This window comes from Eublepharis macularius, chromosome 1 (assembly GCF_028583425.1).
Source record: "Eublepharis macularius isolate TG4126 chromosome 1, MPM_Emac_v1.0, whole genome shotgun sequence".
Taxonomy (NCBI): Eukaryota; Metazoa; Chordata; class Lepidosauria; order Squamata; family Eublepharidae; genus Eublepharis; species Eublepharis macularius.
Genome location: NC_072790.1, coordinates 72,570,097 through 72,582,649, shown reverse-complemented (window position 1 = coordinate 72,582,649; position 12,553 = coordinate 72,570,097). Strand labels below are relative to the sequence as shown.

At 53.0% G+C, this 12,553-nt stretch overlaps 1 protein-coding gene across 1 annotated transcript; it reads left to right on the top strand.

The window, feature by feature from the left end:
• The first annotated feature begins 4,402 nt into the window (after positions 1–4,402).
• On the top strand, positions 4,403–12,094 carry LOC129324216 (zinc finger and SCAN domain-containing protein 29-like). Its single transcript, XM_054971334.1, has 4 exons — positions 4,403–4,883; positions 4,978–5,052; positions 11,353–11,436; positions 11,922–12,094. Exons 1-4 carry the CDS (start codon positions 4,403–4,405, stop codon positions 12,092–12,094), a joined length of 813 nt encoding a protein of 270 aa, XP_054827309.1.
• Positions 12,095–12,553: the final 459 nt, after the last annotated feature.

The window sequence follows — 12,553 nt, the reverse complement described above, 5'->3', positions numbered from 1 at the left end:
AGGGCCAAGACTGAAGAACACCCCAAAAGCTGAAAGCTTTTGAAAACACCCAAAAAGCTGAAGTGACATCATCACGCAGCACGGGTAGCACGCATGCACTGCACGCACACGAGAGGTGGCCAGCCAAGGGTTGCCCCAGGCGCGGGCAACCCTAGATCTGGTGCTGCTTCCCACTAAGGATGGCACACATGGCTTTCTCTTCCTCTATTTATTCACAGAACTCCCCTTTAGGAAGGTTAGGCTGAAAGTGTAGTGACTGGCCCAGGAACACCCAGCAAGCTTTCATGGCAGTGGCCTGTATTAGACAAGTTGTTGGGCTGAGAGTCAGGTTAGGATATTCTGGATCTGACCCGTTGTTCCTGTAGCCAAATGGTAGCTATGGGGAACTTACTTTCCCAAGCGCCTTGGAGACCAATATGAATTGGGACCACAGCACAGGGAGAAGGGAGACTACAGTCTTCCCCTCTGCACCATATTCCTGATCTGAAATGGCTTGGGGCCAGGGGCATTATTTCCATGCTGTTGGGCTGCACATGCAGTATCCATGTTTAGGAACTAAATCCAGGTTTCCCCCCATCCTAGAATGATATGCTAACCACTGTAGCACAATGAGTTATGGCTTATAATTACAAAGAACTATTGAGGGGAATTGGGGGGGGGGAGGCAGAGACATTTCAGATGGGTTTTGCATGATCAAGGCCAAACCGCGAGGATCTTTTGTGGCCTATGATTCAATTCATCATCTTGCATATAAAATATTTTTGCAGATAATGATATTTCGCAAAATACTGGATCTGAAACCCCCCACCCCAAATCTTCTACTATATCTTTCATATTCTCAGTATAAGTACTCTCTTGGGAACCATATATTTCAGACTTCTTGTATTTGTGACATTATATAGGTACATGTAAATATAATGTTACAAAATAAGTCAATTCACTTGATTTATATTAAAGTATATTTTTCAATCTCCACCCAATTATAACAAACAAGAATAGAGTATCAAAAGAGAAGGCAAAAGATGCTGTCAGTGGAGAAATGTGATAAAGATGTTAGGTACAAAATTGCACGGGTGCCCCCCCCTGCCTTCCTACCCTAGGGCTGATCAAACCCTAGAAAAGGGCTGCGGTCCATGAGCTCCTATTCAGCAGCAAGCAGAGAAAGCATCCCAGGTAATTAACCTTTAATTGAAATAAAGTTGTACTGAAATTATTTGTGCATCCTAGGCTAACTTCATTCATATATTGCACTCCCCCAAAGTTAAGCTGGCCATACCTGATGGTGTACAAGGTCTGCTTGAGAGCTTGCTCAAGCAGGAGAGCTCTGTTTGAGTTTGGCTTTCTTTTGTGTAGGGCTATGATGACATCATAGTGTATCTGGCCTTTCTCTGCTCTTTCTTTACTTTTTAAATCCTTCCTTCTTACTTTCCAAATGCAGGTGTGCCTAGTTCTTGCCCACTACCAGATGTTCCATTGACATCTTTGTTGCCCTTTTCCCAGGCTCATCAGCTCTGGCCAGCTCTGCTGTTTTCTCCTTATCTTTCCATACAGGCTAGGGCTGACAAGACAAAGCAGTTCAAGCACATCACATGTGTCCTTCTGGTAGGGTTGTCAGATCCCCCCAGCAACTGGCGGGGGGTGGTGGTGGAGGAAGGGAATTACTGGGGGGGGACAGTGACATCATTATATCACCACCAATGCACTGGACAAAATACCAGAGTGTCCCTGGTGCCCCCCAGAGATGCAACAGTGCCATTTCCTTCCGGGTGCACAAGGAGTGACTTCAGTGCATCAGCATGCTGCCAAGGTCCCCCCATTTCCTGTCATTTCCCCCCACTGACTGCCTGCCTGATCAGTGGTGGGAAGCATCGGCTAGTGGCAGGGGATTCCCCGTCAGTAAAGAGGCATTGGCAGTCCTGCCTTCTGGAGTGGAACAAGCTACAGCCAGAGGGGCAGGATCCTTGATCTTTTGGCTTGCTTTAGCCTTTCACACATTCTTGCAAGCATTCCCAATTTCTAAACACGGCTTAAAAATTATCAATGCTGGCTACATAGAAAGTTTCAGGGGTAGTTACAGTTTGCTGATTAGCTGTTTCTTGGTCTTGCACACACAGAAGCAGATATATAAGCATTTAATGAAGCATAATCTATTAGCAACAGACGTGGAATATATATTCCATGTCTCACAAAGGGAAGCCATGGCTGGTTCTCATCTGAGAAGACTGATTGGAGCAGCACAAGAAGGAGACCCCCAATGCACATAGCTTGTTCCTAGCAGTCTAGTTAGTCCATTTTTAACTTACCTTTCCTTTAAGGAACTCAGGGTTCTCTCTTCTCCAACAGAAGGTAAGTTAGGTGACTCACCCAAGGTTACCCACAAGCAAGCATAGTAAAGTATAGATTTGGACCTGTGTCTTCCAGATCCTAAGTCCAACTCTCTAACCACTATATAACATTGGCTTACTTACTCACACCCCACATAGGTCACAAGAAATCTTATTTCTCAGTGTTCTTTTAGCTGCATCATCTGGTAAACTCCAAGGTCAGTACTGGGGTCATACACCCAACAAAGCCACATTTTTATTTCCAATAAGGAGGAAGTTGTTACATCCACTCTAGGATATCTGAGAGTCTCTTTTACTTTGTAGCTTTGTCTAGATTTCTAGGTCATTCCCAAATGATGACTTTGTTAGCGCCATGACAAAGTTCTCTCATTCAGAGTTTCATTTCATTCTCAAAAGGGTCATGCCACCCAGCACAGATCTAACATGTCACTGCCACTTAGTATGGTGTTTCTCGTGACCTTTCCCTTGAGAGCAACTAAGCAGAAGTACATTTGTATGAGGAGGGGGGGGGTAATCTTCAGTGCTTCTCCTTCAATTTATTTTTGCCGTTTTGTTATTTCTTCCAAACTTGGAAGGCAAGACAATCTTTTCTTGATTATTATTAGCTCTGGAAAAGCATGATACCACAACCTACTCAGGTAGCACGCATGAAGACTTTAAAGTCACTTTAAATGTGTGAAATGTAACGTGTGTGAATTAGTAGCAAGTGGCAGAGAATTCATGATCAGGTTGACAGGATATTCCATCTCTTTAAGAGATTTTTCAAATTGCAACACGGTTAGAGTTGTATACATCATTGAATGCACATGTTCTTTATTATATATAGGCAGTACATCTAGACCTGTTCAAATTCAAATTTAAGAGCATATTTCCAGGATCAGGAATCAGGTTTTAGAGGCACCTATGGTTCAGCATTTTGTGAGTGTTCATAAGTATCCTAGGGAGTTTAGGTTCTCAGTCCTAGAGGTAGTTAAAAGCAATAAAACTTGTGATGCCTCACAGGAGCTGCTGAGGAGAGAATCATACTGGATTTACCATTTGAATACTGTTACCCCCAGAGGCTTAAATCAAGCATTAGATCTCTCTTGTTTTCTTTGAATGATGTTCATCCTCAGCAATGTCTTTTTCTTATTGTACTGATGTATGCATTATATCCACATACAATGTATACTTCATGTACATATACATATAGAATAAATTTAACTATGGTCGATTCCACACTACCTTGTTTTAGCGCTAGTTTTTCGCTGCCGCCGCGCTACACATTCCTCTGTTCACACGTTTTTAAAAAAAAATCGTTATGGTATCGCTACGGCGTCGCAGCAGACCACCGCGATTTCATTGCGCTATGAGCTCATTAAATCGTCCACCCCCCAAAGCATCACCCAATCAGTACGCACCCCTCATCTCCGCGGCCCCGCCCATGCACTCAAAGGGGGAAAAAAAAAGAAGGGCAATTCATCGGTATGCCTACACCTTGACTCAGTCAACCTCCACGCACCTACCCGGAATTAGAACGGACCGCATCGTGACATTTTTCGGTGCAAGCTGTCATGTCAGCTTTCGGCTCGACTGCCCCGTCATGTTGCAAGAGTGGATCTCCAGATGAAAGCTGGGGAGAATGATGCATAGGACGGACAAGGATGTTGACTGCCCCTCACGGAACCAGTTTCATGTAGTGTGGAAACAGGTGTCCGCTGTGGGTGACGCCTCCCCCATCACAGGCGATCATCCACCTTAATCAGAAGATATTTATTTTGGTCATTGCATTCTGGAATCTGAAGTTCCCAATGTCATTATCAATATGCCAACAAGCCGTTCTAGCGGACACATAAAAAGGCTCTAAAGGAAGATTTCAAAACATCTTTCTAGCGCATGCCCCGACCACTTTCGGATCCGTTAATTCCCGCGTAAATTTCACCATCATCTCCCGTGATCCAATGCACGATGCAGGAACTCAGACTTTGAGCCTGGAGCGCGCATGCTCTGCTATCAGAAAATTACATTCAAGCGGGAAAACTCCGAGAATCAGAAGCTTCTGGTGATCAACAGTTCAAATGACTGAGCTCCGGCCACAGGTTTCAAGAGGGGTGGCATGGAGGGAGAGGGAAATCCTGGACCTTCTCTCGTTCTGGGGAGAGGAGAAAATACAGGATGCACTGAAGAAAAGTCATAGAAATATAGACTACTTTGAGTGCATCGCCGTTCAGATGGCCTCCCGGGGACATAAGAGGTCGGCGACAGAATGCAGATCCAAGACGAAAACAATGAGACTAGAATATAAGAAGGTGGTGGCACATAACGGTATCTCAGGAAATGCTCCCATAACCTGCCCATATTACAGGGAGCTGAACAGCATTCTGCGGGGGGATGCAAGCGTCAAACCGAAGCATGTTGCAAGGAGCCTCTGTGTCGAGTCTGCGGCACAGCATGTTCTCCCCGCAGTGCCCTGCTATGACGGGTCAGAGGAGCTTTTCTCGCACGATCTGATAACCATTGATCGTGAGCAGATTAGAAGTTCCACCCCCTCCCCCAGAGGTGAGTAAGGCTGAAAAAAGCATTTTTATTGGGGGGGGGGCACAGCAGGATCTCACTATTGAGGATATTTGTCCCTTGTTTCAACTTTCCACAGATGGCGGTGTGGGGTTGGCACAGGGGGCACCAGAGAATGACCTAGATGTCACAGTGGATGGCCTCGCTGACTGTGGTGAGTACCAAAATTGGGAACTTATCACCAACTCAGATGCAGGAAGAAGTCTTTGATGAAACTGGACAAGGGGTTCCAATATAACTTTCTTTATAATTCCAGAGGAGTTAGCCGTGTTAGTCCGTAGTAGCAAAATCAAAAAGAGTCCAGCAGCACCTTTAAGACAAACCAACTTTACTGTAGCATGAGCTTTCGAAAATCACAGTTCTCTTCGTCAGATGCACGTTTCTGTAACATGTGTCCGGGGTCTGGGTCCCAGCCCCCAGACTTGGTAGGAGGGAACAGCGGGTCAGCCGGGCTGACGGCCAAACAGAGGGGGCAGCCAGCAGACAGCAGGTCAACTGGTCAGCCAGCTGACAGCAGGTCAACCGGTCTGACTGGCAGGCAGAGGGGGCAGCTGGGGGACAGCAGGTCAACCCCTCCCACAGGCAAATGGAGCCAGAACCTGCCGGTGCCAGGGGCAAGGGGCAAAAGCCCAGGGCCTCAGGAGGCAGGGGGAGACGGAGAGAGGCCAGCGAGTCCCACTCCCCTAGGGAGGGAAAGGAGGCTAGGCAAGGCGGAAGGGGGCAAGGGCAGAGGGATTGGGAGCCCAGCAGTCACCCACCCAAAGACCTTACCTGAGGAGGAGAAGCAGCAGCAGCCCCAACAACCCAAAGCCATGCCCCAGCTAGAAAATAGTAGCCTGGCCCAGGAGTTGCCAAAAGCCAAGCCACTCCAGGTGGGGCTATTGGAGGCACTCTGCAGGAAGCCCTGGGCAACCAGCCAAGGAGCCGCAGCTGGACCCACCTTCAGCCATCAGCTCTGCCAGGGAGGCTGGGCTGCTAGCCAGGGGACTGCAGCTGGACATGCCTTCAGCAATCAGCCAAGGCAGGGAGGCTGGGTAGCCAGAGAACAAGGCACAGCTGGTGCTGGTCAGTGGGGCCAGATCAGCTACCCCAGCTGCAACTGCTTGGTGCAGCCCAAGGCCAGGCTGGAAGAGGGGTGGGGCAGTAGAAGGAAGCCCTATAAAAGCTGGCTGGGAAGAGCCCTGTGTGGTGGGTGTGAGTGAGGAGTGATGATGTGGAGTGAGAGCAGTAAGATGCAAGGGTGGAGGTTTGGAGGAGAGTTCTGGAAGGAGGAGATGAAGGAGGACGCAGAGGGTAAGCAGGCCAGGTTGAGCAGGCCAGCGAGTGGACTGAGAGGGAGTCTGGGTGAGGTATACCGCCCCTCCTTCCACAGAGCAGGGTCCTGCAGAATCCCTGGCCCCCCTGTGACGCCAGGAGCAGACCGCCCAGTGCCACGCCCAGCGGCAGCGGCGGCAAGCCCTGACAAGTTGGTGGCCCGTACGGGGAGAGACATTCCAACGCAGGCACCAGTCAAGGGGCGGCCTCCCAAGGCCGCCGCCCCAGCGGAGCTTGGACAGTGGCTGGAGGAACGCCAGGATAGGATGTGGGGAAAGCTGGAGGCAGCCTACCCAGCAGCTCCAGTAGAACTAGCACAGACAGCGGAGCTGCAGAGGCAAGCCGGCGTGCTCACTGAGGCCTTGCCAAGGGTTTGCGCCCTTGTTTGGGAAAATAACCCACCGCCTGGCAAGCAGGTGCAGAGTCTATGCGCCACCGTGAAGATAGGCCGGCTGATCCTACAAGCCCTGTTGGACTCTGGGAGTGCAGTCTCAGCAATTCGGCCCCAGCTCCTCCCAGCTGCCACCCCAGTGTACCGCTGGATCCCGGTGACGGATGTGATGGGCCGCACTCAGCCGTACCCTACGGCCCTAATCACGATAGAGTACCTAGGGGTCCGCCACCAAATGGAAGTTGCCCAGTTAGCTCACCTACCCATACCAATACTGCTGGGAAGAGATGCCCCAGGGTTCTTCAGGCTCCTCCAGCAGGCAGCGAAGAAATTGGGAAGAGACACCCCAGGGACCGCCGGGTCTCGGCTGAAGGCGGCAGGGGAAGTGACAGACCCACAAGTTGCCACCGCTCTGCAAGTGGAGGAGGCCAACGACCCGGGAGAGGGTCCCTCCACCAGGCCAGGGGCAGAACCACGGCCTGGAGGCCCAGCTGGAACCCTGGCAGACCGCCCATTCCGTGATGCCCAAGGGGCAGATGAGTCCTTGCAGCGCTTGCGAGAGACAGCCGCTCGTGAGGAGGAGCAAGTGCGGGATGAACGGAGGTCCCAACGGCTCCCTCGCATCGAGAAGCAAGGAGGGGTCTGGGTTCGCATAGCTCGTGCCCCAAATGGCCAGGGGGAGGTCCGCCAACTACTTGTGCCAGCAGCCTATCGGGCGGAAGTCCTCCGCACGGCCCATGAGCATGCTTGGGCCGGGCACCTCGGGCACCACAAGACCCTGAGGAAGGTTCTTGAGCAATTCTTCTGGCCCTCCGTGAATGCAGACGTGAAGGCCCACTGCCGCTCGTGTCCCACCTGCCAGCGGGTGGCAGCCCGCCGCCCGCCAAAGGCCCCCCTCTCCCCGCTGCCCGTCATGGAGACGCCCTTCCAACGCATCGCAATGGACTTCATCGGACCGCTGCCACGCACACCCCGGGGCCATCGCTTTGCCCTGGTGATTGTGGACTATGCCACGCGGTTCCCCAAGGTCATCCCGCTGAAGACCATGCAGACCCCGGGGTTGGTACGGGCCCTGTCCAAGTTTTTCGCGATGGTGGGGCTGCCAGATGAAATTTTGACGGATCGGGGGGGCCCGTTCCGTGCCACAGCCATGCGTCAGCTCTGCCGGAATTTGGGGATCCGGCAGGTGTTCACCTCGGCGTACCACCCTCAAACAGACGGGTTGGCAGAGCGGCTGAACCAGACCGTCAAGGAGGCCCTGAAGAAGATGACGCGGGACAAGCCTCACCAGTGGGACTTGTACATCGACCCGCTCATGTTCGCCCTCCGGGAGACCACGCAGGCCTCCACTGGCTTCAGCCCATTCGAGCGGCTATATGGGCGCAAGCCAAGGGGGATGCTCTCCCGGCTGACGGAACGCTGGGGGCCCCGGGACAGCAGCCCCGTGCCCCCCATACAGGAGTACGTGAGCCGGCTCCGTGACCGCGTGCAACAGTCCCAAGCGGAGGCAAATCGCAGACTGACTCGCACCCAGTCAAAGCAAAAGGCCGCCTATGACCGGGGTGCGCGGATGAGGACTTTCCAGGCCGGAGAGAAGGTCCTCGTGCACCACTCGGTGTTCCCAAGAGAGGAAGGGGACCCATGGAGGGGTCCCTACCAGATTCGAAGGGTGCTGGGCCCCACCACCTACGAAGTCCAGTGTGGGGTCGGCCGGCGTCGGCGGAAGACCCTGCATGTGAACCTCCTAAAGCAGTGGCACGAGCGCCCAAAAGAGGAGTGTGGCGTGGCTGAGGACCCGCTAGAGCTCCCTGACAGTGTGCTGCCTTGGACCACTGATGCCCCGGAGTTTGAGGAGCCCAAGGTGGACCCTCAGCTCGACCCAGCTCAGAGGGCCCAGCTACAAGACCTCTGGGCTCGGATTCCCGGGGTCTTCTCCCGCAGGCCGGGCAGCACGAGCCTGATCCAACATGCCATTCCAACGGACCCGGGGCAGACAGCCCGGGCTACCTGGCGCCCCATCCCCAGGAAGCGATGGGAGGCAGTGGAGAAGGAGACCGACGAGATGCTCAGGCTTGGGGTAATCGAGCCCTCGCGAAGCGCTTGGAGGAGCCCGATAGTCTTGGTGCCCAAGCCGGATGGGACCACCCGATTCTGCATCGACTATCGCGAACTGAATAAGGTGGCCCAGTTCGATGCATACCCCATGCCCCGAGCAGATGTGTTGGTAGACCACCTAGTGTCCGCCCGCTACCTGTCGGCCCTAGACTTGACGAAGGGCTACTGGCAAGTGCCCGTGCGGCCAGCGGACCGGGAGAAGACAGCCTTTGCCACCCCACGAGGCCTCTTCCAGTTCAAGAAGATGCCGTTTGGTCTACATGGGGCAGCTGCCACGTTTCAGCGGCTGGTGGACCAAGTGCTGGGAGAGTGCCGGGCGTATGCAATGGCGTACATAGATGACATCATCATCTTCAGCCCGGACTGGCCCACCCACCTCCAACACTTGGAAGCTGTCATGAGGGCCCTCCAGCGAGCCGGACTACGGGCTAACCCAAAGAAGAGCCACCTGGGGTTCCAGGAACTCCAGTACCTGGGCTTTGTGGTCGGGGGAGGCCGAGTTCGCCCACCACCAGACAAGGTGGCCTCAATAGCTGATGCCCCCCAGCCCCGGACCAAGAAGCAGGTCCGACGTTTCCTGGGACTACTGGGGTATTACGGGCGGTTCATCCCCCACTTTGCCTCCTGAGCCGCCCCCCTGACAGACTGCTTAAAGAAGGGGCTGCCCAACCAAGTCCGGTGGACCCCAGCACTAGAAGCAGCTTTCAAGGACCTGCGTTCAGCCCTCTCTAATACCACAGCCCTGTGGAACCCGGACTTTGACCGACCCTTTACGCTGGCCACAGACGCTTCTGACACCGGCCTTGGGGCAGTCCTGACTCAGGAACGTGACAGAACCGACGTCCCCATCCTCTTCCTGAGTCGGAAGCTGCAGCCCGCAGAGAGGCGCTATGCAACAGTGGAGCGGGAGGCCCTAGCGGTCAAGTGGGCAGTGGGGGCCCTGCAATACTACCTGGCCAATAATCCCTTTGTCCTACTAACGGACCATGCGCCCCTGCAGTGGCTCCACCACATGAAGGCACACAACCCCCGTGTGCTGCGGTGGTACCTCTCCCTCCTCCCCTTCCGGTTCACCATCAAGTACCGCAAGGGGGCGCAGCATGTGGATGCGGACTTCATGTCCCGCATGTTTGAGTCTGACCCTGACCCCCACAACTCAAAGCTAAGCGGGGGGTGTGTGTCCGGGGTCTGGGTCCCAGCCCCCAGACTTGGTAGGAGGGAACAGCGGGTCAGCCGGGCTGACGGCCAAACAGAGGGGGCAGCCAGCAGACAGCAGGTCAACTGGTCAGCCAGCTGACAGCAGGTCAACCGGTCTGACTGGCAGGCAGAGGGGGCAGCTGGGGGACAGTAGGTCAACCCCTCCCACAGGCAAATGGAGCCAGAACCTGCCGGTGCCAGGGGCAAGGGGCAAAAGCCCAGGGCCTCAGGAGGCAGGGGGAGACGGAGAGAGGCCAGCGAGTCCCACTCCCCTAGGGAGGGAAAGGAGGCTAGGCAAGGCGGAAGGGGGCAAGGGCAGAGGGATTGGGAGCCCAGCAGTCACCCACCCAAAGACCTTACCTGAGGAGGAGAAGCAGCAGCAGCCCCAACAACCCAAAGCCATGCCCCAGCTAGAAAATAGTAGCCTGGCCCAGGAGTTGCCAAAAGCCAAGCCACTCCAGGTGGGGCTATTGGAGGCACTCTGCAGGAAGCCCTGGGCAACCAGCCAAGGAGCCGCAGCTGGACCCACCTTCAGCCATCAGCTCTGCCAGGGAGGCTGGGCTGCTAGCCAGGGGACTGCAGCTGGACATGCCTTCAGCAATCAGCCAAGGCAGGGAGGCTGGGTAGCCAGAGAACAAGGCACAGCTGGTGCTGGTCAGTGGGGCCAGATCAGCTACCCCAGCTGCAACTGCTTGGTGCAGCCCAAGGCCAGGCTGGAAGAGGGGTGGGGCAGTAGAAGGAAGCCCTATAAAAGCTGGCTGGGAAGAGCCCTGTGTGGTGGGTGTGAGTGAGGAGTGATGATGTGGAGTGAGAGCAGTAAGATGCAAGGGTGGAGGTTTGGAGGAGAGTTCTGGAAGGAGGAGATGAAGGAGGACGCAGAGGGTAAGCAGGCCAGGTTGAGCAGGCCAGCGAGTGGACTGAGAGGGAGTCTGGGTGAGGTATACCGCCCCTCCTTCCACAGAGCAGGGTCCTGCAGAATCCCTGGCCCCCCTGTGACGTCAGGAGCAGACCGCCCAGTGCCACGCCCAGCGGCAGCGGCGGCAAGCCCTGACAACATGCATCTGACGAGGAGAACTGGATTCTCGAGAGCTTATGCTACATTAAATTTGTTTTGTCTTAAAGGTGCTGCTGGACTCTTTTTGATTTTCCTTATAATTATCACCATCCCATGGCCACCCAAGACCCATGTGTTCAGTTGGGTGGTTTGATTAACTGGAATACTGGATCTCCCAGCAAGCCAAACAGTTTCTAATCAGTGTGCCCAAACACTTGTCTTATTTGAAGCAATATTCACATGTCGCTAATTGTCAGCCCTAGAAAACATCAATAACTGCAACGGTTAAACGTTGCAGACAATTATGATCCAGGAGCAATATAGGTTTACACGTCTCTCTAACATCGCTCATGTTCCATCATGTCGCTATGCACTCTCTTCAGAGGCGGAGGAACCGTGTCCTGATGCTCAGGAGGAACCGCAGAGTGAAGGCGACTCAAGCTCATTGCAGCAGGGTGGCGGAAAGGGTGAGTTTGGACACATGGAAGCTTGTGACATCTCAGTGATGATTGTCACATTCATAAATCTGCTGTTTTATTAATCCTTATTTTGCAGAAGGATAGAATGATGCTCGGTATTGTCTTTTTCCAATTTTTATAACGGAAGAAGTGATTTTCTGAAAACAGGCAACAAAGGAGCATTTCATATTCACGCGGTGCTTACTCTGCTCGTTATTGGAAAACAGAGCACGCGTGTGGTGGGTTATGAGTGTTTTGTTCAGGGAATGAGTGTCATGACTAAACTGCAACATTCTATCAATGTTGGTTTTTTTTCCTGTGGTGAGATTTTAACAGCTGAGATTATTTTGCCACTGTTTGCTTCAAGAATCAATTTGCGCTCGATGGTTCTTGTTTCCCTACCACTGTACTGAACAACAGTGGTCCAGACCCTTGGTCCATGGTGGTGCACTGTTCTGAGCTAGCAGTGACTGTTTTCTTTGTGTCTCCTTCAGATTCCACATCAACATCCATGGCTGAGGCTTCCCCGGGGTCACGCCTTGAACGTATAAAGAGCAGAAGACGGAGAAATGCGGGATTGTTTGCAGTCGCTGATAAGATGATCAGTCAGGGGAGGAGCATAAGGCCCAAATTGCTGAATGGCGCATTGATAGGGAGGAAAGCGTAAGGTGGCATGATGAGGAAAAAAAAATTCAAAATGATTTTATTGAGGCGACACGTCAGGAGAGCATATACTTTAGGCGGGCGTGGGATGATAACCTTCAGGTCATGCAGTCTGCTGTCCTGACACTGCAAACTCTTGGTGAAATTCTGGTCAATCAACAGAGGGCAAAATCTCCAAAGGAAAAGGCCTTGCAAGATACTGCCACAGAGAACATCGCACCGCGGTTGGGTGGAGCCAAACGTGCCTGTGTTGGCCGTGCCAGAGCTAGACTGACTCTCTAGTGTTTCATTGACATGTCAGTACAGCACGCTATCTTTGGCCTTCTTTCATATGTGTTGCATGCTACAATCATTTGGTGGCTGAGTGTTTTGTGTTTGGTGTGTGAAACAAATTTCTCTTGTTACTAAAAAGTTAACCAGAAATTAAAATAGAAAATGCATCACAGCACCTTGTTTTGACCAA